Source organism: Carassius auratus, unplaced genomic scaffold (assembly GCF_003368295.1).
Source record: "Carassius auratus strain Wakin unplaced genomic scaffold, ASM336829v1 scaf_tig00017026, whole genome shotgun sequence".
NCBI lineage: Eukaryota > Metazoa > Chordata > Actinopteri > Cypriniformes > Cyprinidae > Carassius > Carassius auratus.
In genome coordinates this window covers 404343-432237 of record NW_020524730.1, presented here as the reverse complement: position 1 = coordinate 432237, position 27895 = coordinate 404343, and the positions used below count along the sequence as shown (strand labels likewise).

The window sequence follows — 27895 nt, the reverse complement described above, 5'->3', positions numbered from 1 at the left end:
ATAGCGTCACTGCAGCTGCTGTTTGAAGTCCCAGTTGCTATAGAATGATGGTCTGAGATGTGCACTTAGGACTGCACATGCAAATTGGCTGGTCTAGCCTTAAAAATAAGCTTTTAATGCTATTAGAGCATAACATTTATGTTACAGTTGTTGTCAGATTTCACTAGTGATTTTCAAATCTGAAATTTAATCGTAAGCTTGGCGAACAGTTTTGGAGACTTTGATGTTTGCCCATTCATAGAGATGGGAGCTGCACATGCCCGAGAGTCATTTCAAAGATTGCCTCAGAGTTTGCCAAAGGGACTTTGGTTGCATGCACCCTGTAACTGTAAACTAGCCCTTCAGTCATCTTGTCACTGTTAGCATCCTCTAAAATGAAATATAACACAGATAACATAAAATATTTTTACCAGGTTAAATGTTGATTATTAGTACCTCAAACCCATTTATCTAAACATTGGTTGCGCACATCCGCCATGTTTTATTTTTATTTTTTTACACTTTTTATTTGTGTTTGAAAGTCTGAACCAAATCCTTCACCAAAGCACAATGGATTGTGGGCAATATTAGCCATTAAAGTGTGCATAGATCCACATTTCAAAAATCTACCTGAAATAGTAGACCATCTGGGGACAGCATACTATGCTTTGGGACACACTTATTTTAATCTAATACTATTTAGAATGGATAGTATGGACATTGAGACGCAGGGTTTGTAATCCTGAAGACATTGATTAGCTTGTTCAGTTGTGTTTGATTATAGCTGGAGCTAAACTCTGCAGCACAGCGGCTCTCTAGGCCTGAACTTGCCTACTATACCCCTGCTTTAATCTATACCTCTTGCCTTCAACTTCAGGGCTGCATCCGAAAACTCTAAAATGCTGCCTTCGGATGCAGCATTCCAAGGCAGAAAGGCATCAAGGTACATTCAAATCCAAGTTCTGCTTTACTTCCTGTCTTCGGAGGTACCTTCTTCTGATCAAATTTTGAAGGCAACATAGATGTATCCTTCGCTGCCTTTGATATCCCACAAATCTGTGTGTTCCATTCTGTGATGGTTGAGCTAAAGAAAAAAGATGGAGTCTGAAAGTTGCATTTGGTGGTCAGTTTTAACTAACTTTTTGCACTTTTGATGTTAGCTCTAGGGAGAAATCAGTATTTTAGGAATTAAATATTTGTTTAGTTAACACAAAAATTATTTATATTTCTTTGTAGATCATTTAAACCATAAAGCTGCCTCAGAAGTCTATCTGAAATCACGCTCATGATGTGCCTTCATGCAAAAACTCTGCCTGCAAAGTCATTGCCTCATACAAGGCAAGCCAGCTGCCTAAGTTTTCAGATGCAGCCCAGATTTCTGTACCAGGATGTGTCCTTTCCAGACAAGGTGATCCCACTCCTTAGCTGTGTCCTGACACTTGTCAAAACAGTTTTCAGTGGGCCCTTCTAAGCCCTAAAAAAGGTGCTCTTGTCTAATCAGAAATGATTATGCCCTCTGTAACTGCTTTGTTGGGCAGTAAACCTGCCTGTCTTCCTGTGTGTGTCACTTTCTGTCTGACCCTACTCCTTAGAGGAGGGCACTTTTAACTGCAGCCATGGAGGTGGGATTTTTCCACTCATATAATAATAAATTCTGTAGACATACAGAGGACACAGAAAGGACAGTAAAACACACTGTCTGGGTGTAGTACGCCCCCTAAATCTTTTAAAGCATATGAGTCACTGAATGTTGTATGAACATCAGGTACCGTCTGCCATCATGACACATAAATGGGGATTCAAATCAAATAATCCAACAACCAAATCCAGATGTCCAGCTAAGTGGCATCTGCAGTGCATTTCTGCATTACATGGATTCCTCATTTGGATCTTCTGATGGTTAGAAAGGGTTGTTCTTTTGTATCAGGGAGGTGGAATTAAAAGCCTCTCGGGCAGCTGAAGTGGGTCACATAATAAAGGTGAACAGAAAATGAAAGTTTCATTATTGATATCCTTTAAATTGGTCCCAGGAGTTAAGATGTTATCTGCTCTGAGGGCACTGGGGTGGTGAATAGTCTATTTCTTTTATCGAGGTAATAAGGAAAGACACTTTACGCACAATTTTAAAATGAGGATGCTGTGTGTCTACTTCCTCTTGCCGATTCTTCTTCGTTTTGTGCAGTGAAACATAGAAAACAGTTTTGAGTTATTCATTTTCTGCAGATTTATCATTTTTTTAAATACCATAATCCTTAAGGTTACCGGGTTTGTAAGTGGAAATAGACAAGTAGTGGATTGCAATTACCATATTAACAGAATTTGTTAATGGCATCTGTTCCTGGTATACACTAACATTCAGAAATAAAAAGGTAAAATTTAGCAGGGATGCATTAAATTGATCAAAAGTAAAAAATACATTTATATTATTACAAAAGTTATTTTGTTTTAAAGTATCGTTAAAGAAAACTAAAGTTGCGGTTTCCTTAAAGATATTAATTCATTTTAAAATATATTTGAAATTATATTACATTTTATGTACATTAAGTATATTTTTAAACACAAGTATTTTTGATCAAATAAATGCAGGCTTGATAAGCATAAGACATACACTTCTTTCAGAAACACTTCCGTTCCCAAAATGTGAAACTGTAATGTATATGTTCACCTTATGCAATCATTTTTAAGTATGTTAACTATTTTTCACCTTCATCGTGATTGCCATCAGTGCATACATTTAAACTCCATAGGCCCTATAATACACCCGGCGCAATGCGACGCAAGTGTGTTTGCTAGTTTCAGTCCGGTGCTGTTCGCATTTTCCCATCTAGCACCACGTCGTTTAATTAGCAAATGCATTTGCACCCATTTGTGCGCCCATGGGCGTGCTGGTCTAAAAAAGAGGTGTGTTCAGGCGCATTGCTATTTTAAGGAGCTGGAAATAAACTGCGCCATAGACCAACTCAAACCTGGTCTAAAATCTGGTGCAATGTGACTCTGATTGGTTTATTGCACATTATGCCCAAAAAACCCATTACTCATAAAGAGAATAGGGACAACCCGTTTAGACCATGCGCCCGGGCACGCCAATCATTTTTTCCTCATTAAAATAGCAAAAGTGGATTTGGACACGCCCTGAGTGCAACTGCGCTGTGCACTTTACACTTTGCATTTAGATTGTTAAAATAGGGCCCCATATCAGTGTCAGAAGAATTGAATTCTGCAAAGTGTGAAGAGGAAAAGGGCAAGGAAGAATAAGGGAAGGAGAGCGAGGAAGAGAAGTACAGAGTACTCACAACTTTCTAGCTGCATGGTACAGGTCTGAATGTCCATTGGGAAATTCTTCAAGTCCATGGGACAAGACAGGATGAGTGTTAGCCTGAGACGTAGAGCAAAACAGGAAAGCAGAAAGTGGGGAAGAATCAGAGTGAAACCAAAAAGGGCAAAAAAAAGCAGGTGTTAAATAGAGGATAGAGAAAGACCAAAGGAGTTTGCAAGGAAAAATCAAACATTTTAATTTGTCATTATTTACTATATCTCTATTTTTTAACAAATGTCTGACCAAGCTTTTTAATATAACTAAAGTGAATAAGAATGTGGCTATCAAGCTTCAAAATGACACAAAAACACTATAAAAATATCACAATAAATGGTCCATATGACTCATGCTTTATATTCCATGTATTCTCAAAGTCATTCAAGATTTTTATGGTTTGTTTATGAGCAAAGTGGTGATTTGTGAGAAAAAAAAAAAAAAAAATTCCTTTTGAGGGCAGAATTGTAATTTCAGAATGCACCAGTATTCAAAATCCCAATTTATGCTGTCTCTCTGAGAGTTCAGATCTGTATGGCTGGACACTTCATGCTTTTGATTTGTGATTGCAGAGTGAATCCCAAATGAGGCAGATCATTTCTGTTTCTGTTTTTGTATCATATGCCTTTTTGGTAATAGCCTAACTAACTAACTGCCCGGCAGTTTTTTTTTTTCTTTTATATTAATTTGTCATGCTGCTGACACATTAAGGAGTGGGAGGAGTATACACTATTAGAAAGTTTGGATAGAGGAAACAGTGTAATTACCTACTGTTATTAAGTGCCTCTGAGAAAGACAAAAGCCACGAGTGCTTTTTTGAAAAGCCAGTTTCTTTTGTGCTGTGATTACCCTAAATTCAATCCCCCAAATATCTATACTCACACACTGTGAGGTGGAGACCTTTTTAGGCTCAACACATGACATCTTTTTCCCCCATAGTTCCCAAAGAGCAGCCCTGGCATGTTTATTTGCAATTCCATCCATCCTTGGTATAAAATTAATAACATTTTAAATTCTTAGAACTTAGAACTAGAAAAAAGTTCTAGCTAGCTACACAATTCATCAAAATTAAATCGCAAAATCAACCGTCAAAATCACGATTATCAAGAAGCTGCTGTTGTCAAGCATATCTTTCAGTGAAGCACGGTTCTGTGATCAGTAGTATATTTTCATCCGAAGGCTAGAGGGCGCTTTCACTTGGAAACTACAAATACGCCTGCAGAAGAAATCAGGAAATCCCTACAGTGGTTGCTGAATAAATAGAAGATTTAACTGCTTTTATTAATTCAACATGAGTAACAAACACACAACTACGACAACATATGGTTTATCTGAATTTGTCTTATTACAATGTTTATTGTAATAAAGTATATAATAATGCAATGCTAATCGACATTTTTATGCAGCTTTTATCACTGCTTAGAATATTATGAAATATGTTGGGTGTTTTATTCGGTGTAAGAAGCCACTTCATCTCACTGAAGGATTTATTAAAAATACTCTGACAATGACGTTATGAAGTGAGTTTGGAGTAAAAACTTTATCAAATGTGGTATTTTCACATGATTTCAGATGAAACAGCATCTATTACACAGCCGTTCACTGAGAAGCTATGCAAACCACTTTCATAATCGTAGAATGACTTCTTCGATTTCATTATCGTGATCATATATCATCTGCGATTATGAACGTGATTTTGCATAGCTTGTCACTGAACTACGGCTCTGTATATTAAATGGTGCTCCATCTGAAAGCTGAGACCTACTACTGATTAGAGGTCTGCCACCCGGGTTCGGGTTAATGTTTAATGAATAGCTTCGGGTTCGGGTCGAGCTCGGGTTTATAGCTAAACTAAAACTATATGTGGTAGGCTGCACTGCTTTCACAACAATGACACCACAGCACGGAAACTTTTATTAGTAAAATAGGCTACTTACTCGCAAAGTTATATTTCTTTGCAATAAGGGGGTAAAAATGCTGTTTTTGAAGTAACTAAGCCTAATTGCTTGTATAAAGAGATGCTTAGACGCAGGTTCACACACAGGAAACTCTCTCTCTCTCTCTCTCTTTATTTCAAATAAATTATTTAAATAATTCAAATAAATGTGACAGTTTTATTTGTGACAGTTACAGTACTGCAGTACTCTGTCCAAATGCTAATGAGCTTTAACTGAGGAAATGACCATAATTTGCACGATGGAAGAATTATCGTCTTGTCGTATACAACCATTCACTTTAAATTATGTTACCAATGGACATGATGTTCATAAACTTTTATAACTGGTAAGTGTGATGGGGGGATTTCGGGGTTCGGGGTCTAAATTTAACCATGGCGCTTGGGTCGGGTCAGGTCGGGTCAGACGATCTTGGGTACGGGCCAGGTTTGGGTTTCAGTTTAAAGCCCATGCAGACCTCTTCTCCTGATTACAGAACTGGCTTTACTGACAAAATGTGCATGACAATCGCATTCGATTAATCATGCAAGCCTACTTAAAAGCTTGGCATTAATTGCCAAACCTTTTTAGTTTGTTTCTAGGCCACATGTCTCTCTTCTTACATACTGTAAATGTACTGTACTATGATTAATATTTGCTCAAACTCCATTGTGATCATTGTGCTATTAACCCCAACAGGCTGTGGCTTATGTCTTTAACATCAATTTTTGGAGGTATATTGTAATGCAAAAAATAAAAATCTATACCTCTTTTGCACTAATTCTTATAAATTCCCCTCTGTTCTCTTAAATATATGAGAGACTTCTCTGCTTACCTAATGCTGTATAGCACATTCCCATTCTGAAAGATCCTCAGCAGCTTGTTGTCTGTTGTGATTTCATGGAAGTTTGCACCTTTTTCATTAGCAAAGAACAAGTCAGGTTTCCATATGGAGTCCAGCATAGAAGGGTCCAGGTCTAGAGAAGCGTCAGGATATTCACTATAGGCCAGTCGAGGGTCATTCCACTGCTGGCGTAGAAAAACGTTAAGCCTATAATCCTGTAGGAAAAGAGGGGGGAAAAAAACCCTGTTCGGTTCTGAAATCTTAGGTCAGTTTCTGGATTCGATTATTATTAATGTACATTTTTTTTGTATTAGTTGTTATTTATAGTGTTTTAATTGCAAACCTTAGAGGCTGAATCAGATATGCTCTAAACATGCAAGTGAATAACTTGTTCTCCCTTGACATTAATTTCTGTTGGAAGTCCTCCATTTCCAATGTTCAAATCCCAGGTTAACGGACTAACAGACCATTAAAAATGGCAATTTGCAACGATCAACTGAAACATTCTGCTGACAGAGACATTTAGTGCTAAGCACAGGCTTTAGCGGATGGGTATATCACCTTTTAATTTTTTCCCCTTCAAGATCCTTGCCGTTCTCTCAATTTTTCGTTTTAATTGCATGTTGGACAGTTCATTATCAGCACATCAGCTGACCCACTGGACTCTAAACTTCTAAGTGATGAGCTCCTCGAGGCAAGGAGAAATCAAGAAACTGACTAAAATCCACTCAGTAATATAATTGTAACAGAGCATACTGCCTGAAAGAATAGAGAGAAAGAGAAGGAATTCTCCTCTGCATTTTTAGTTCAAGGTCCGAGTAGCCTAAAAAGATAAGTGCAATGCTGAATCTTTGATATGAAACAAAACTGAATCAGTGTGATTACATACCATAGTTGTCTCAGTAATGGATCCAAAGCTGTTGATGAAAATATTACAGGTGACATTTACTGGGGGTCCTGTTAAAATAAAAGAGAGAAGTTTCTTACGTTTGGACTAACATTTACGGTACTTTTGTATTGAGAAGTTTGGAGAAAGAGTGAAACATAGAGCAAAGGGGGATTTAAAGGGGTAGTTCACCCAAAAATAAAAAAAGGAAATTCCGTCATGATTTACCTATCCAGTTTTCTACCTACAAAAAGTAAAAATGTAGCTAAATGTTTACTCTTATCTTATTCATATAACAAAAGAAAATGCTGATGATCAATTGTCACTCTCAAAAAATTACAAAAAAGCACCATAAAAGCCAGGATAAAAGTAGTCCATGTGAATTCTGGGCTATATGCAAAGTCTTCAGAAAGCACATGCTAGGTTGTTGTGACGTTTTTTTGGAGGCTCTCCATGCTGCTTCGCCAAAGATAGGCGCCTCACCTATTTTTGATGGACACCGCATTCAAGCTGCACAGTACAGTATATACAAAATAAAAGTAAAAAAATTCAGTCAATTTCAAAATAAACACCCTGTGCAGACTCTCGATCATGTTTTACATCACTATATCCTTGCCAGGAGGCCAGAAATGGTATTTAAAATATAGATTTTAGACGACTATAGACAGCTACAAATCTTTTATCCTTGTCATTCATTAGTCCGGAATTTAGGTGTTCTTTTTGACAGTGATCTCAGGTTTGAGAGACAAATTTCTTCTGTCGTTAAGTCTTGTTTCTATAGTTGAAAGTGAAAACATTTCTGTCCACTCGTGATCTCGAAAAGCTCATTCATGCATTTATATTTACAAGACTAGATTACTGCAATGCGCTTTACGTCGGCATAAATAAGTCACTGATTAAACGTTTACAACTAGTTCAAAACGCCGCTGTGAGACTTTTGACGGGTACTCGTAAGCGAGACCATATTACCCCAGTATTGAGCTCTTTAAATTGGCTACCGATTGACTACAGAATACATTTTAAAATTTTAATTTATGTTCATAAATCACTGCATGGTATGGCTCCGTTGTACCTGGCAAATCTTATTGAGAAATATGCACCAAAATGGTCCTTGAGGTCAGTTGACCAGCTGATTTAACGACTCCTAGAACAATGCTGAGAAGTGGAGATCGAGCTTTTGTAGCGATAGCTCCTAAACTCTAGAATGATCTACCCCTTTCTATCAGATTGGAATGTATATTTACTGTTTTTAAACATAAGCTTAAAGAATACCTCCTGGCTCTAGCATTCAATGTGGTATAGTAGTTGCTTTTGTAGCTTATCAAACTGAGGGGTTTATTTCATTATTTATATATGGTGTTAATAATGTATGTTTTTATGATTGCTTATGTGTTTGTACAGCACTTTGTTCAATGACAAGTTGTGTAAAAGTGCTTAATAAATAAATAAGCGAAAATAAGGATAAGGCATAACTGGACTCTTAAGTGTTTTAACTTTAAATTCTACAGCACAACAAAGTAGGACATAAACACAACAATGAACAGAATTAAACCTGACAAAACATAAATATTTCGCCAACTTAGCCATGTTAAAAGACAAATAATCAAGACAATCAATGTCGAATAGGCAAATCATGTCGTCTCATGAAACTTGTCGCTTTGTATCTGAAATGCTCCTGGTGTGGTCCTGGCACTACATGGAGGACAGAACAAAACCTTGTCTGAGCTATAAAATGCTGCAGACACATGTAATGTACATAAGGGGTAACATCTCCTTTTGTTGTTCACAGAAAAACAAAATATATCAATATAAAACAGCAGTAAGTAAATTATGACAAAAGTTTTTGGATGAACTGCAGTTTCTCTTTAATAATAACAACAGAACACCTTTAGAAGAGCATTCCTGTTTTCCTTAATGTATTTGGAGTAATACACAGTCAGGTCACTGGGTTCTTTCTATTGTCACCTCATTTAAGTTTCCAGGTGCCACTACTGTCAAGCTGCTACCAGTTTCACAAGTTTTGTTGTACTATATATTCAGAGAAATCCTGTTTGTTTTAGTTCTGTCACACCTTTGAAGTTGGGTCTGATGCGAGCGTCATAGCCGGAGGTTCTTCCCATCAGCTTGTCCAGAAAGTCAGATGGGGACATTGGTTTCGGGGCTGGCCTGCTGGAGGACTTTATCTCCTCTTTACAGGAGCCCAGTCTGCCAGAGATATAAAAAAGTGAAGAAGAAGGGGAGTAAAAAAGAAGCAAGAAATAGAAAGGTGAGGAAAAGGACAACAGATACAGTCAGTGATATTGACAGAGAAGACTGTCATGAACGGTTTTTACACATCTTTCCACATCTTTAACTGGTGGAACTAGCACACCAATATCCTTATATATCTTATATTTGTGACCTGCAATACTGGTCTATTCATCAGGGAATACAGAAGCATAATGCATTAAACATATGTTCTTCATGCTGTGTTTTTACACAAGCCTGTCACAGTTATCATGGCAAAGAAAAACAGAAGCCCCTAAAATCCCTAGGCAGGGGGAAGCATTGTGTCTGACAGACTGATGGCTCAATTGAAATTCTGGGAATGTGACAGTTGAGGGAGATGACTTTGATTCCAGTTCCAGCGGGACTCAGACTGTGCCTGACAGACCTGCCAGGTCGGAGCAAGTGGATCCCAGAGGCTGGAGTCTTGAATTCAAAGGGATTTTTTTTTTTTTTTTTTTTTTTTTCAGAAGTGTTTTCTCCTTGACTCAGTTTTAAGCAGATCAGTCATAACCCCAGTCCCCAGCACGTGAGATAGAAGGGCTATCAGACTCCCTGTCTCTTCCCAATGATAAACTTTCTGGTCAGTGAGTCTTTCTCATAACTTTTACCACAGAAAATGTGGAGTGAATTTTAGTTGAAGTGTAGGTGGAGTGTAGAAGTGTAACCAGTTCTTTCCCAAAGCCCTAAAAGATACAAATCTCTCTTGGAGTGAGACAAAAGTCCAATATGGGGTTTAAATTTGCCTCACAGGCTCCAAGGCTTCCTCATCATCCAGTTTAGCTCTTGTTTATCCGAAATAGAGGAAAAAGACTGCTAAATGAATCACCCCCACTTTTTAAATGTGGTCCAACTGCCTCAGAAAATATGGCTTTTTGCCTACATTCCCACTTCAGCAGGGTTTATGACGAGATCGGGCTAGAACAGAACATGCATTTTTAAAGATTCGCAGGAGAGGGAGGCAGCAATCAAGTTTGTTTCTCAGCCTTGAGTGTCTGACTCACGTTTGCATCCAAGGACCATCAGCATCAGATTGTATTTATAAAGCCCACAGCCCCACGGCTGCTACAGCAACTGTGCCAAGTTCATATTCAAGTCTTTCTGAACTTTGGAAGCTTCATTCCACTGAGATCTTTACAGGTTTTCTCTTTCTTGCTTTTTCTTGCACTAGGAGAGAAACCATATGTTTTGCTTTATCTCTTCTTCTCTCTCTTTCTCTGTCTCACCTAAACAATCAATGTTCTTCTTAACACCACAGTGTATTACGGACAGTGGATTACATTCTAATCCCCAGTGAAATGGTTTATAAATATGTGGCTAAGGCTCACAAAACACATGGCACAGGTCCATTGCTTGTGTTGGGTGTAATCCATGGTTTCTGTTGTTTTGGTTATCTAGTATTAAGCACCACTTCAAATATTATGAAGAGATTATGCATTCACAATTGAAATGCACAAACTTGTCATTTCAGGCCAGTGTTAAAGGGGTCAATGGATGCTACATGCACTTTTGCAAGTTATTTGGACTTAAATGTGTGTTGGCAGTGTGTGTAGATGACCAACCTATAATAATAAAAACCACCCAGTGTTTTTTTTATCTACTAAAATCTTTACCCCTTTATCAAATCAAGCCGATCTTATATGCCTTTCTTTGTGACGTCACACAGACAGGCCCCTCCCATAGTTTGATTGACAGTAGCGTTTCAGCACAGACTGGACTGCCATTTTACCTTAAACTCACCCTGAAAAACCCGATAAAAATGTTTTTTTATACACTTGCATTGAGAAATTTAACCAAATTATGTTACAGACTTTTAATTAAGACCCTAAAGAATCATATCAATTTGTGGAAAATGGGCATCCGATGACACCTTTAAGACTGTCTATCAGGGGTGCCCAAACTCAGTCCTGGAGGGCCGGTGTCCTGCAGAGTTGAGATCCAACCCCAATTAGATACACCTGGACCAGCTAATCAAGCTCTTACTAGGCATATTATAAACATCCCGGTAGGTGTGTTGAGGCAAGTTAGAGCTAAACTTTGCAGGACACCAGCCCTCAAGCACAATTGTGAAGCTGTGGTGGGTGTAGTGGTATTATAGTATATATGCTCTCCATTTGCAATAGTAAAATGAAAGGTTTTAATTATGTAAAGTGGTACAGTCCAGATCCATCCATGGGCGAAAAGAAGCAGTTATGGCCAATATACATACCTTATTTATAGAGATCAAATGTATGTATGTGTGTGTGTGTGTATATATATATATATATATATATATATATATTTTTTTTTTTTTTACTAAGAGCATTCTTTTGTCAACAAAATTACAGAGGTGGTAAATTGGCAGTATATAAAACCATGAACATTATTTGACAAAAAAATTAATAAAAAATAGCTATGAATTATTAAATAAAGCATTTCCTCCAAATGGTTAATTTCTTCCAGGTACTGCAGGGTAAACCATCAATTTTAAACATTTTCCTTTATGGGTTATGACTTTATCATGTGCATCAAGATAAAACTTTAGAGTGGGATAGTGCATGATAATTTTATATATATATATATATATATATATATATATATATATATATATATATATATATATATATATATATATATATATATATTTTTTTTTTTTGCATGGGCATATATTTATATTTATATTTATTTATATTTGCAAGCATCCCGCTTACCCTTTGGCATGACACATAATGTGTGGCTATTTTGTTAGTCATGTTATTCTTCTCATTTTTGGTTGATAGCAGACTTCCTGAAATATAATTAGGAGGAATTTTTTTTATTTTATTTTATTTTTTGATGGAAGTAAAAAGTGGCACCACTTTCCCAACACTTTCTAATTATAATTTGAACTTTTTTATAAAATAATTTTGCATAAGTGTTTTATCAGTATTTTAAAATTAAAACAATGTTTCAATTATTTTGTTATAATTATAGTTGTCTTTGCATGCTCTGTAATGATTTGTCTGAAATATGATTTCCTCTGACAGCTTGGAAAAAAACATTCAGGGCTACATGTAGGGAAGAACACTGAAAGACAAATTCCTATGACAGTTATGCCTTTAGTCTGCATGAAATATTGACATAAAACAAAAAAAAAGATCTCATGTAACACAATTTCCCAGGTTGGCAATTATTTCTTGTATTGAATGAACATTTAACCGAATATGCTAGCTCAGACTGATAAAACAGAAAGTGGATGAGTTGATGTGAGTGGTGTAATAAAGCAGTCTGTCAACAGTGTTGAATTAAAAAGTAATTAATGATCTTCTATGATTGACTTGCTGCCCTGTGAAACTGTAATTGTATGAAGGTATTGCTTTGTTTGATTCTAGAGATGCACAGTGCCTGTCTGTTGAATCTTACACACTGTAGCTACTTTTACAATATTTTGTCTTTTTATTTTGTGGAAAGATTCATGACTGGATTTCTCCCCCCATGAGTTCTTAGTCATCAGAAACCGTTTCAGACGGTGAATACATCAGCATAATGTATCAAAGCATGCTTCATTTTTCAACGACAATGCAGAAAAGTTTTGAAGGTGGTACAGTTTAAGATGAGAATAAAATTCACCTCTCTGAACTTTTCAGAGGAGTATGGGAAATAACTGGGGGGATGTTAAATGAGACCGATCTAAGCTTGTTTCATTCTGGGCTGTTGACTTCAACTGGGTGATGACCACAACATTTTATTTGATTACTGTACGCCTCGAGACATGGCTGACCTCTTCTTCAGTCATCATGAATTTATAATAACTGCCTTATACCATTCCGCATCCATACCCATAAGACAGAACTGTTATCAGCGGAGCAATCAAGTCATGTGCATCTGTCAACTGTGCAGAAGCATGAGAGCTACTCATCAAAACATACATGAGTGGAGTGTTCCTGAGGTGTGGGATACAAATGTGAGGAAGTTGCTTAGGGGATTCCCAGGACAGCAGCTTATAAACACAGATCTGCTGTGGTAGAGATGACATTAGAACCTAGAAACATCAAGACGGAAACTTTTTTTAATCAAATAAATGGTCTGGAAAAAAAGCTAAAAATGAATGAGGAAAAAACAGCAATAAACTGAACATAATGTTAAGTGTTTGCCTCTCGTCTGACAGGGAACGGCATCTGTCGGCCTGCTCATAAGGCCATTGGGGTTGCTGGTAATGGTGCCACAGGATGCTTTACAGGGGTACAAGAGGCTTGTTTAATGAAAGCTTGGGCTTTTTCTTGGATCAATGAGATGCTAGTAAGGGACTTTTAATGAGCCTGACCTTTCAGGGCCCGATACCGCAGTCTGATCCCTGAGCCCCTGTCTGAGGAATGACAAGAATATTTATTCCTTGCTCAACACTAGCTCTGATATTTTCTCTTGTTTTATCACCATTCGGAAATTAATCATGCTATTGCTTCAAAATTACATTTAAAATGCTTTTGCCTTTTGACAGTTTTATGTTTCTAATGAAGAAACAAAAAAACAAAAAAAGCCATAAACTGTTTTTAAGCAGAAAACATTGACTTTGTCATGATTTCCAATGTGATCCATTTATTTGATTAAACAACACAAATTATATAACGGTTCTTTTGACATTATAATATGACAGATTTCTGTTTATTACAGACTTCTGTCAAGTTATTTCAATAAGGCTTGTGAAATTAATGTGCAGATTTTTATGTGAACTATCCCATTAACACGCAATATATATGAACACATTGAAAGTCCACTGATATTCATTTAAAGATTCATTGACCAGCTTTGTTATCTCATATGCCTGCAGATCTCAGACAGCCTGTAAAGTGAGTCAGGTTTGTAGCTTTAAGCCCACAGACAAAAGCAGCCCTACAGTTTCAAATTGAATTAATAAAATCATGGATACATTTAGGGTCAGTCCGAAAGGGCTGTCCATTAGAGCCAATAGGACATTATGAAGTTTATCCTTTCTCCATCTCACTCATTATGGTCCCAGAATTGTAAAAAGGATAGCAATAATATGAGGGTGAGTAGTGTATTTTTTAAACCAGTTTGTCATGGAAACAGGGACTTTTACAAAGATAACACTGCTGTAAACCACTGAAAAGATGTTAGGTTTAAGGTTTAATTGGAAACAGGTTTCATTGGGAAGTATTGAATCTGCTATGTTTTGCATTGCTATGCTGGTTCACCTGCCAAACCATACTATCCATTATGGGATTTAATTTCCTACTGCTACTCATGATAATCACAGTCCCAGCATATACTTTACACATGACTTGCAAACATGCTGCTAATTGCTTTTCATTAGGGAGCCAGTCATCAGAAAGCATATTAATTTTCAAGGTTGCCACCAAAAGCAGGGGAAATGATAGTCATTAGACACTCATGGATGGATGTCCATATTTTTAAAGCTATTAGCATAATATGAGATAGAGTTTAACAAGTCATGCAAGCTGCCATCAAAATAGACTTCTGATAATTTCCTTAAACACTTGAACTCAAGCATATTGTACACATTTGGATCTTCATGTTTTTAAGTGCTTTATTTCTGTAATTTCAAAAACACTCAATTTCAGTATCTCTATTTTATTTGGTACCCCCTCCTCCTTGCTTCATTATTAGTGTCTGTTGAAACGTCATTGTTCTAAACTAGATCTATGATGTGTGCAAAAGCAACTATACAAGTGGAAATGTATATTTCACAGGCTTATTTCAAGTATAAAACTCAGTTCATAACTTTATTAAAAGTCAAGCTCAGCTGAAACTCCTCAGCCCACAGATTACACATTTTAATTCATAATGCAGTCTTTAACCTTGGGGGAGGCTGTCTCTGACATCTCAGAAGAACCATTCGATTAGATCTTCTTTCAATGCTAAATTTATTCTCTGTTGATGAAAACCTTGAGAAATGCACTTAATGCCGTGATGGGCTCATTTTTTTATTTTTTTTATCTGATCTTCCACTTTGTCCCTAGCCACCTTTCTCACCAGAATCATGATTTGTTTAAAGTGTGGTTTAGTTGTAGCTTTCCCAAGTTTTTTTCCATATAAATAATAAATCTGTCTGTTGCAGCCTTTAATTTTCTCTTGTTGATCACAAAAAGGAAATAATGGGATGATTTGAATAGATATTTGAATGTGAAATTGAATGCACAATTCATCTTCAGTCTTAAAAAAAATATATATATACATAATTGGCGGTAAAGTACTGTATGTAGTGAAAAAAAGTCATCAGTGTTGCTTGGTTACATAAAGCCCCATAGTATCAATTAATAGAATAGGCTTTGCTGTGCAAGTAATTTCTGTGAAAACCACTCGTCTGATTGTTTATTCACCAAGGTTGTTATTTACATTAATTATAATCAAACAGTAACATGGCTAATTGGTACTTCATCTCACAAATGAGCCCACATGCTTTTCCAACTTAATTGGTAGACATACAAACAAACAAAGATACAAATACATTGCCATTTAGATACAGCACCATTAAAAAAGTAAAATGTAAAAGAAAAGTTCTAGGTATATATTGCCTTCTCAGCCTTCTGAGCCTTCTGATTCACAAAATCAGATTAACCCTTCCAAGAGGGTCCCACAGGGCCATCTTTCTCACCAGGGACCATGGATGACATTTCAGGATCGTCAATCTGCCATTCAGTATTTCAGACCTTTCCTTTTTCAGAGTGTTCATTACACATTTTTATTGAAACTGATGTTCTAGTTTAAAAAAATCAGACCCTTCTGAAAACGCCAGTGTTTGTTAGCTATGTTCTAAAACCTTGTTAGCAGCCCAGCTTCCAAATGCCATCTATCATTTATTAAGTTGTTTTGCAACCTTAAACAAGATCAGGTAAGACAGTATACTGTACACTATTATTCAAAATTTTGGATAAAAATGTATTTTTATTTTTGGAAAAATGCTTTTGAAAGAAGTCTCTTATGCTCAAAAAAGCCACATTTAATCTGAAATGCAGTAAAAACAGTAATATTGAGAAATATTCCAATTTAAAATAGCAATGTGAAAGTCTTTATTGTCAGTCTTTATTGTTCTGAAAAGTATTGATTTCTTTTAAAATAAGTTTAATTTCTGGGGGGAATTTTTTTTTTTAAACAACATGTATGTGCTATGCATTTACTAAGAATCTCAGAAAGTGCTTAATTTTTCTGAAACCTAAATGGAAACTGTTCCACTGTCTCCAATGCAAAGACGTCACCACAGAGAAGAAGGGACGTCACCCCAGAGGAACACTCCCGTGATTTTTCTCTGTGTGACCATTCAGGTTAATGAAATGAGAGTTCAGAGAAATTGGGCTGGAATTCAGAAGTGACAGGGAAATGAAGGCCAGGAAACTGACGCGTTTAATGAGTGAAGCTGAGTAGCAGCGCAGAGTCGCTCTCTGCTTCTATCCTCTTTGACAGACAATGCTGTTTCCTGCATATACCCAAAAACCCATCTCACATATGAACATATGTACAGTAATTGTCTAATTAGGACCTGCAGCATGCTAACAGAGGATGATAAATGTGGTCCATTAAATGCCTATGCTGTATGAATATGGATGGACATGTCAGTTCTCATCAGGTGCTGGAATATTTCCACAGACTTAAACCAGTCTCTAAACACCCGGTCTGCTTCTTGTTGTTTCACACATTTATCTGCTACACTCTGTAGCTTGCTCAAATAATGAGGCCCTCCCGTCTGTGCCCCTCAGGGGCTGTGGAGTGCTTGCAGTTGTGCTGGGTAGTTCACAGCTCTTCTTCCTGTTTTCACTAGCTCTCCCTCAGGTGGTCCTGACTCATTCTACCTTCACATGGCTTCAACAACACTCCACCTGTCTGTGAAGTCTGTACTAGGGGTCTGGTGCCGATTTGGGCAGAAAAGTGTGTGTAGAGGTCACTCACTGCATTTTAGAGCCTCCAGCTGTTCCTTCCCTCACTGTCAGTGTTTGCTTCTGCTTTGCATTAGAGAGATTGTGTGGGTTGTGTTTAGGCATACGGCTTCCATTCTATCTAGGAGTCTGGGAGAGTAACTCTTTGAGGTCCTGTAGTACGCTCAACATTGCTATTCAACATTTATTTCAAAAATATTTTTTTCCTTTTGAACATATGCATTGTAGATTTTCGATACTTTTGATACTGTATGGTAATATGATGATTGTTTTATATAAAAATAAAAGGGGGGACATTTTAAAATATAAATATATTGAGTATTTTTGCTGGGATCACATAAGTATAAATCCTTTGTCAACTCAAACGTTGAAAAATGCATGCAGTCACAAATATATTGCTCCTGATGCCTAACTTGCAGCCCTCATTCAAATGGAGCATGGTGCTTGCCAGCGGTAATGACATACAGTGAAACATCATTTGCTGGTATTTTACTCTAAATAAAAATACACCTGTTATTTAAGGTTTATTTGTTTATACATGTTCTTTAATTGTTATATAAAACAGTCTGATTATTTATAGGCTTATTAAATGGCTTTAAAATATATTCTTAAATGGTGGTAACTATTTAACATTTTCCAGTAGTAGAATCGATATCTGTGATATTGCGCTTAGTGCAATCAGTATTGCCCAGCCTTACTCTGTGAAGGAATGAATGGAAACAATAGCATTTTCTATTTAGTATCATTTTGATCTGACCTCTTATTCAGTTGATGCTTCCACAGTAGCATGTTCCTGATAGTGTCAGAAACGATTCAATCCTTATGTTTGCACATTCTTAGATTTCTGAAAGCTGCAAAAGAAGTAGATGTAGCACAGATGTACAGTAGCACAAGTCTGTATGCAATTTTGTGATAAACGATGACAAATGGTCAGAATTAGTTGCCAGATGTTAGGATGTTCATCTCACCTTTATGGAGTGAGACACATGAGGCTTTAGATAGTCTGCTTAAGCACCCTTGAAATAACACCTGAATAACTATGAATTTAATTGGAGCACTCTCCAATGCACCTTGCTAACACTGGCAGAGTGACAAATGTTTTTTTTTCAGGCACTGTTGACCCACTGCAAACAAGCACTGTACATTTTGGAGCTGGTTCATACAGGAAAAGCTGTGATTAATCTTTATGAACAGAGAGAGGTACTCTTGCTTCCCCTTAAGCTCATAGTGTGGGTGGTATGTCATACACAAGCATCCTAGAAGCACTTAGTTTGGGGGTAAAGTTTGGCCTCACTCCTAGAATCTCATCTATAAGTCTAAGCAACTAAGTGCAGAACAGCATTGCTTCTTACAAAATAAATAAATAAAAATAACACTATAGAGAGTAAAATTCCTTCACTTCTCATCTATAAGTCTAAGCAACTAAGTGCAGAACAGCATTGCTTCTTACAAAATAAATAAATAAAAATAACACTATATAGAGTAAAATTCCTTCACTTCTTATTCATTTATATATATAAAAAAATTCAGATATCTTTGATTGTTCCATTCCTCATAATTTGTTGTTTTCTTATGAAATCAATTAAAGTGGGTGAAATCAATTAAAACATAAAGCTGTTTTCACACTTGTTGCTTTTTTCCAAAGTTGAGTTTATTTCCACTACTGGTCACTACTGCAATTCTCAATTTCAAAACTCATATTTTGAGATTCTTATATAAAAAAAAAAAAAAACAGAAAACCTTTCACTTCAACTGAACTACTTTACCTTTAACAGAAGGCCTCAGATCACACCAAAAGCTCTAGTGTGAAGTGCTCTAAAAGGTTTGAATGTAGTGGTGTTTGAGAAACAGTCTTTCAGATGAAGTCACCATGCTGTAGGACTTGAATGGCTCTGCACTGATTTAACTGCTAATAGCTCTGTGTTCTTTCATGCTGTGTTCAAGCAGGGAATGTAGTCTCCAATCAAGAAGGTACACTGACAACACAACAGTCACAGGCAGAAATGTTTCATTTTGTGCACATTTTTTCTCTGACTTCCAGGAATCCTGCAGTGGAGCCATTAGTCAGTGCAAACAGTGTCTTATGTAGTCTGGCTTGGGTCAGGAAGATTGGTGGCCAGAATTCCTCTTCTTGGACATCTAGGTGAGGGTGAAAATAAAAGGGACTTAAAAGGGAAAACAGTGAAGCTATGTGGGAAGACCTGATGATCTGATAGTGGAGCGCTTGGGTAATAGATGATGCATGGGCTTGCAGCTGGTTGTGCAGGCAGAGATAAAGAGCAAGTTGGTATGGTCATGCATGTTTAATTCAACCTTTTGGCTCCAGCTCTAACCCCGGGCATTCAGAAGGGAGTGCGTGCAGGTTATATGCTATGTGTAATATCTCTTGCTTTTTTATGTGTTTTTTTACCTGGTTAAACTGGAATCTATACAACTGAGACTAGAGCGACTTGTCACATAGAGAAATTGTCAAAACAGCTACAGTAAGGATTTGAGTTAAAGTGAATTTACACAAATGCTTGATTAGCAGTGGATTTGTATAATATCCCATTTTAGTTCATAAACCTCTTAAGAATATTACAGAAAGTGAGACAACTAGCCCCGGTCTCTCCTATAGCATGCTATATTTATGTTCGTCATACATAATAGCATGGGTGGCATCCCACTCCCTTAATGAAACGATTAAATCAAGGGAAACCAAATGAGTCAATATTCTGGAAGCATAAGTATATAGAAAAATGTGATTGTTTTCATAATAAAAACAGCTACCTACAGTATATTAGGACAATGAGCATTTTATTGCTTCTTAGACTGATGCCATACAGACTAAAATGACCGTATGTCTATTTGTGTTAGAAAAATAGAAATAGTATTTTATGATATATACTGTACACTTAACTGAGACTCCATCTCAGTGGCTTCATCCTCATGACCTGTTGTACATATACCTTGTCAAGAAAGTCAGTCAATCAGTCATGCAAATGATTCTGAACCTATTTCTGATGCCTGTGTTATGACCTTATACTATTTGTATCCTCCTTCGCCACTGCTGTTTTGATCTTGAGAAACTGCAGCATTAGGAAAAAAGTCATGGTTAATGGATAAGGCCATAAGCTAAATAGATCAATAAACCAGAATTGTCCGGCGGAGCAAATCTCCAGCCGCTAGCATCTACGCTCTCGTAACTACTGTGACACCAGAAATATCAATAAACCCAACACTGGGTCAATGCGGCCCAGTTTCTGATCCCGTCTGGAGGTCAGAGCTTTAGTCAGGCATTTACTGAAAAACTGTGATTAGTACTGTTGAATTCAATTGTTCCTACAATAGTGGGCCGGAGTCAAGGGGTAATAGGGTTACAGAGGGTAATAATTTATTCAGCGTTGAGAGGAATTGCACAGCTCCAGTGTGCTTGTGTTGTGTTCTCATTTCGTATCGAAAAAAGTGTCGCCTCTCTCTCTGACATAGTGTTATCTGACAAGCACAGTTGTAATCCCCACTTCAACTTCCATCTCCCCCAACCACCTCCCAAAACTGCTTCACCAGCCATGCGTGACATGGGCTAGTGAATAGGAAAGTGGAGAAAAAGATAAAGAGAGAGACCGAGAGACTGATGTGTCCTGGTGGGTGTTGTTACATGTGTTTACTATCCACCCCTAAAGTAAATGACCTTGTCTCATGTAGCACAGTCTGGGGATGTGCTGTTTGCATGCTTCATTTTCCTGATCTGCAGGTATTGCACTCATTTATTCCCAATGGCCATGCAATTGTATTCTTTTTTTTTTCATTAGAAACAGCACCTCCTGCCAAGACCTCTGTTTAATTCCTATTATATTTTTGAAAGATCTCCCCTCAGGATTAGAGTAAAAACTGCCCAACTGTTATGAGGTCTTCCGCTTCAACCAAACAACTTTGTTCTGTGGATGTGACAATGTGACCAGCATGCACAGTGGCTAAACAAATGCAAATTAAATAAAATTGTGGATGTAATGTGGATGGAGACAATACCACAACTTAAAAAAAGTAGAGTAGAAGAACTTTAAAGTCCAGGTCGAAACAGTACAAATACTTTTTTTCAATTCTATTCAGTTTTCTTTTCTGAAAAACTGCTTGAAGGTTTTTTTTCTCTAACAGAGCACCAGAATGATGCATTTACCATTAAAATCGTCTTATTTTTTAACAACAACATTTTCTTATGACCCTAGAGGTTCCTATGACCATTCACCATTTTATTCATTTAAAACTAAAAAAAAGCTATTACAATAGTTTAGTGTAATAAAAAAATCCTCATATTTTACTATATTGGAGTGTGCTGCTTAATGCTATTTGAGCAGAGCAGAGACTTGCTGCCATGTAGAACAGTCCATATCAGTCACATGTTGAGACAGTCTTAGAAGAGAGATTCCAGTATAATGAGTTGCCTTTCATTGCATTTTGGAACAGTTTTCTATAGTTTTATAGATTTAGAGTATAGATTTCTTTAAACATTGATCTATCAGTTGTTCCATCTCCCCTTACACTAATTTGTTGGACGCAAACCTGATTTGCTGTCTATGAAGTAGTAACAACATAAAGACTCCTTTATGTGTTTTTAATTGCGCTGAAAGTAATAGCTCACTGTTGCAACCTCCAGTAGGGCTTTTCCAACAGGACTTCAGTCTGTCAGACCACGAACAGGATCAGAATCCCACAGGCCCTTTATTTAAATGAGGTACTTTGACCCAACCGCATTAGTTACAGTTCATGCTGTAGTGCTGTATGGGAGCTGGCAGTGGAAAGAAATTCATTTCACCACAGCCCACTGGCTATGTGCTCAGGCTCGAAATCAGTTTTGCCAGGTTAAGAGTCAAGTACCAAAAACCTAAGGGAATAGTTTAACAGATGTACTGGTTTCTTCATCACTGCTCAACTTTCAACAAGATCTCTCATCCTTTTAAAGCTTTTCAGAGTTTTCGAGTGACCACATGCCGTATACCTTTTTGTAAAAAGCGAAGGGCATGCACCATTCTCACACCACAATGGTAAGAGAAATTGGCAAGGAACAATCATTCAGACTTATGCACAGCAGTCTATCACCTCTGGGCTGTATGTTCATGCTCACATAGCTGAACCACTTGTGCTGCTTATACCCACAGTTTTGTTGCAAACGCTGGGTTAAATATGTCCCGCCATCTACGGCTCAGTATACTGTTGTATGCTCTCTTTGTTTTCACAGTAGAACTGCTGAGGTAGACAGACAAATATTTGTGGGAGAGGTGCAAGCACTGGTTTGTTGTGAGCAAAATGGGTGAATAACAATCAGAGTTGCTTGTTGAATCCATATGCAGATTTTTAAAATAACCCAGAAATGGGTAAAACTAGCTAACATTAGTTATCTTTTTTTTTTTTTATTATTTTTTTTTTTTACACAATATAATTGTTTATTAAAGAATGTTTATTAATACATACCACACAAAACTTTACCTTATTTGCTTGCAATATTATCCAATTAGAAATGCATGGTTTACAAATAAATGAAATATTGATTTGTGTTATTTTACAAAATTAATGTATTTGACTTTGTTACAAAAGATTTCTATTTCAAATAAATGCATTTTTGAAACTTTCAATTCATGAGAGAATACTGCAAAAATGTACCACAGTTTCCAAAAAGATATTAAGGCGCACAACTGTTGGCAACACTGACAATAATAATAAATGTTTCTTGAGCACCAGGCATATTATAAAGATTTCTGAAGGATCGAGTGATACTTAAAGAATGTACATTTTAAGACAGACATTTTAACATTTATTAAAATAGAAAGCAGTTATTCAAAATTGTAACAGTATTTAACAATATTAACTTTTTTACTTCTTTTTTCACTTAATCTTTGATCAAATAAATGCAGTATTGGTGAGCGTAAGAGGCTTCTTTCAAAAACATGAAAAAAAAATCTTACTAACTCCATATGGTAGTTTATATTAAATATAAAAAAAGTAACATGTTTGCATATATTAATATGTAAATATGCGAATATACCATCTATTATATTATATTACAATATATTAGATTATATATGTGTGTACATGTATAATTTACTAGATTTGAAAATAATTATTATGTAGAGACTGTGTGTTTCTCTGGACCTTGCTCATTATTCAGAAATATTTCCGATTCAGTCAGCCAGTCAGAATCAAGTATTCCAGAGATGTGCGCAGTGAATCTATATATAACAAGTGTTGTGCTCAGTGGCCCCTAACCTCTGCATTACTATTCCTGCTGTGAATTGTGCTGGTGTGACTTAGGGGTCAGATATGGTGCACACTCCTGATTGGTGGAAATTGTGTACTCTTGCTTGAAGTCTGTGTATCGGCCGACACTGAAAACTGTGTATTGCTTTGTTATTAATTAGAGACTAAGTTAGAGCTACACAAACCCCCTTTGGTTTTTTTAATTTCAGCATCTTTTATTTCCTTACAAATCCCACTGTTTCTGACTTGACAGATGTCTTTATTTCACACAGCGCCAGCTGCTCTTTGTCTCTTTTCTCGAGGTGATGTTCTTCCTATGTTTTCCCTGAGGTTATACTCTGTTCAAAACTTTCATAATGAAACTGAAAGATGTCTGTGAAAACATACAGTATAGCGACATTCTCATATTCATCTTCACTCGATCACAACACGGCTGACCTGTAGACTGCACAGACATGCTGAGGCTGTTCTGAGTCACTCTTCCTCCCAGTATGTTTTGTAAGTTCGTGCTGATGTGACCGGCCCTGTTGCTCCACGCTCATGACCTGTCTACCTGCTAATCAGCCACCTGCTGGATTTCTAGCCAAGTCTCTGCACGGCTCCATTCACAGCCATTCTCGCCCCCTCACCTCAAAGTCGGACAGCTCTGCCCAAGCAGGGCTCATCTCTGCCTCCATGTTCTGTCTGCTCTTAATCGCCCACACAGTGTCTGCAGGTTGACACAGTGAGCTGGTGAGCGCTATTGCTAAGGGATGTCCACAAGTCACACCACAGACCCTTCAGAGACACCGAAGCCTTTCTGTGCTCTCGTGTACATGTAACATGTGACATACCACAACTTCTACAACATGTTCATTTGCCAGTCACCCGTACCTGTCTGTCTCATGCACTGCTTTCACTACATTACATCATTACATCATCATGACTCCAAGCACTTTTTTCTGTAATTTCATCTAGAATGACTTCACTCCATCTTCTCTTTATCCCTCACTCTGATCCTTGATGGAGTTCCTATCAATACGGATGCTCGTCGTCTGACTCAGGCTTTGGGATTATGCTAATTGAACTCCAGCCTTTTCACACCTAGATGCAATGGGGCATGAAACAGGAAGTGCACTCGCTGCAAAACTTTTCACTTTTTTTGTATTCAGACAGAGAGAGGGAGGAAGTAAAGCATTTTACATTTTTAACAGTTAATGTATGTATCTTTAAATTGTAGATAAAAAAAAAAAACATGGTATGATTTAATATCACAGAGATTCAAAATCTTCAAAATCTTGCTTTGCTTGTGCATTAATAAAATATAGAGACAAAACCCTTACTGTGTGCTAATGAGTTTTGTGCTGTTGGATATTGTTTATGTAGTTTCTTAGGAACTCCAGGCTATAGTTTTTTTCTGCTGAACAAATTGGATCAAACTATATAAATAGTATAAAATAATGGGTAAAATATGTGTGTGTGTGTGTGTGTGTGTGTGTGTGTGTGTGTGTGTGTGTGTGTGTGTGTGTGTGTGTGTGTGTGTGTGTGTATAATGTTTTATTTTTTTTATTTTTTTTTTACAAAGACCTTATTTCAGCAGCGTCCAGCTTTACTTTTCACCAGTCAAAAATGTAGAAATTCTAAAAATAAACTAACAAAAACCTGCTCATCTTATATAAGCTTCAACTTACGTTTCCAGATACAACAGATAATTAGTTTACAGTCAGAGTTTTTTTTTTTTTTTTGCATGTTTGACCCAAAATCTCCCCCAACTATTACTCTTAAGAGAAAGAAAAGAAATCAGTATGACACATCTTACACTAATCACTGTGAAAAGAACCACACAACAAATATGCATGCTTTTAAAAACCACTGCATGTCTTACCTGATAAAGCCCCCTTGGAAAAAGAAAAAAGACAAGATGTATAAAATCCTTATGACCTGAGGGAGCATTCTCATGCTCAGTCTCTCTCTTTCTCTCTCTCAGACCGTTTAAAGAACTTACAGTCTACAGAATTACCAAATCCAAAGAGGAGCAGGTAAAACTCGACAGGAATGCATTGTCTTGCAGAGTGATCCAAGCCTGTCTGTGAAGAAACTTCTTTTTGCCTTCCTCCCTGCTCACTTCTGCTGGCTGGAAAATCCTCCACAGTGGCCCCCCACCCTCAGACGTCAGGGAGAATAGGTGAGAGAGCAAGCATGTCTGGGTTTGTGTTTTGAAGAGACTATGTGCTTTTCCCTTTCTTTCTCGATCTTTTTTTATGGCCAGCTGCTCGCTCCAGGAATTATAATGGAGAGGATTTAAAGGGCCAGCAGCGCATTTGAAGGCAGGGAGATGACGTGCTGTGAGCCCACTGAGAAGCGGAGCAGAAAGAGGAGGATCTAAGAGATCAGAAAGGGGGATGGAGGGTTTTTTTTCTGGCTTTGTTTATGTTAGTTATTTTATTTTTCTCTTTGTTTTAGTCAATGTGGAGGACTAACCACTTTAAGGCTTCGCTTCAATTTACAGATATGTGTGAACTTGGTGGAATGAAGCAGATTCAAAAACATGAAAGCAAGAGATGTGCTAATAACATATGTTAGCTTTCATATTAATTTTTAAAAGCTGGTTTATAATAAATACCATGGATCTTAATGTGATATACACTATATACGTGTACAGTTTATATATATAAATTGAAGCACTACAATATCTAAAACAATTAAAAATGTAAACACTGCAATATATGTTCCTCTAGCATTGCAAACGTTAAACAATGAATGCATTTGATTATGTTTGAACTAAATCTCAATAATTCAGACCAAACCTCCATAAACCATCTCAGACCAGCATGGAAATTCCATTCAGTAAGGTGCTAAAGAATTTGTAATGTGTAATTTTTTTATTTTTTATTTTTGGAATGGGGCTGTTTTTGCCTTTTAAACTCGAGATGAAAAGGCACCACATGAGAAATGTAATTCTGAATGAAAAATTACTTGTGGCTCCTGACCATCAAATTACCTCAGCTGGAGTCATTCATCTTCTCAGTGGATGACACCGGCAATACCACCGACTCCTAAGGAGATAAAAGTCTCGCTCTGTTTAATCTTTTCAGGGGAAAACATGTGAGATTAAACGTTCACCTCTTCAATTATCTCTCTGCTTCTGGTGTACTGCGCCTGGCTTATGAAAGATGGATTAGAGCCTGTTGAATCAGAAATGTGAAACTTGAAAACACGAGCAACCCCTCTTTATTTCTGTTCATTGTTATGACCTTGAAATTCATTGCCTCAGAAAACATCCCAGAGTGTATGAGAAAATTCAGCTGTATGAGATATTTCTCTTCCTATAAAAAAATCTATCTAGACAAATATCTGTCTGTGTATCTAGTGAGCAAGTATCTTGCAAGTAACACACTGAATTTAATAAGAATGTTGTAGTTTTTCAAAATAATTAAACCTCAATGCTTTTTAAGCTTTTGCCAAAATGGTCAAACAACACTTTAACATGGCAACACAGTCATTTTCAATTTATTTGAATTCTACTTGCAAATCTGTACATTTTTTTGGCTATTATATTATATTATATATTTTTGGCTATTCTATTATATTATATATATATATATATATATATATATATATATATATATATATATATATATATATATATATATATATATATATATATATATATTTGGGCTGTGTTTGTACCCCTCAGCACAGGGGTGTCAGTACTGCTGTAGCATCTTTATGCTGAGCTGACTTTCTGGTTTCCCTTGTGTATGGTGCTCACTTGGCTGTAGGGTGACACAAAGAGCCCTATAGGACTGCTGATATATGGAGCTGGAGATCCATCTTTCACCCTGATGGGACCAAACACCATGAAGGGGCATAGAAGTGGAAACCAAATATAGTCAGATATCAATTGCTGTGACATCTTTGCCCTATTGGCTGCTATGGCTTGGCCACAAATCAAGTTGTTAAGTCCCCCTATTGCACCCCTTGTCTGTTTCTGCTGTCCCTCACAGCTGTAGGAGTCCGGTTGCCTTCCTGGCTCACTCTACTGTAATGCTGCAGATCTCATTGACTCCATCAGCAGGTACCACTGAGCATTTATTCACAAATCTGTTCTGATCCGTACAATTTAGACGTGTCTTATGCATTTTACAAAATAATACACTGACTAATGTATTAATGCAATGTTTATTTTGTTGTTGCTTTTTGAGAATATGCATATCTGAGAAAAGCTCCCAGATGAAGATAATGAAAAGATATTACACTATTGTAATGCGTAAAAAAATATTTTAGTTCAGTTTTTTTTAAACCAATATAACAATCATTATTACAAGTAGGTTAAGTAAGTTAATTATTACTATTTAATACACTTAAAATTCCTTATATAATTATGTAGAAGTCTGGATGATTGATTGAATGCATATTTTTTTATCTTATTATTTAATAAATAATTAATTGTGCTATCTCAACATGCAATATTTAAATATTTGAGTGAAATGTAGTATAACGGTGATCAGACTGCAACATAAAATAATCATAAAAGCTGTGACAGACTAAATGGAGCGAAGTGTTTTACATCTTCACTCATTTGGTTCTCCGTGCAGA

The 27895-nt window shown here is 36.8% G+C and overlaps 1 protein-coding gene across 1 annotated transcript in view; it reads right to left on the bottom strand.

Moving 5' to 3' along the window:
- LOC113075389 (glycine receptor subunit alpha-4-like) overlaps positions 1-25746 on the bottom strand; it is a 33192-nt gene extending 7446 nt beyond the window's left edge. Inside the window, exons 1-5 of the mRNA XM_026248103.1 lie at positions 25182-25746; positions 9025-9158; positions 6957-7024; positions 6059-6282; positions 3273-3355 (exon numbers count right to left, since the gene is read on the bottom strand). Of these exons, the coding sequence (XP_026103888.1) occupies positions 3273-3355; positions 6059-6282; positions 6957-7024; positions 9025-9158; positions 25182-25255 (583 nt within the window). The 5' untranslated portion in view covers positions 25256-25746. The remainder of the gene's footprint in view (positions 1-3272; positions 3356-6058; positions 6283-6956; positions 7025-9024; positions 9159-25181) is intronic.
- Between the last annotated feature and the right edge of the window lie 2149 nt (positions 25747-27895).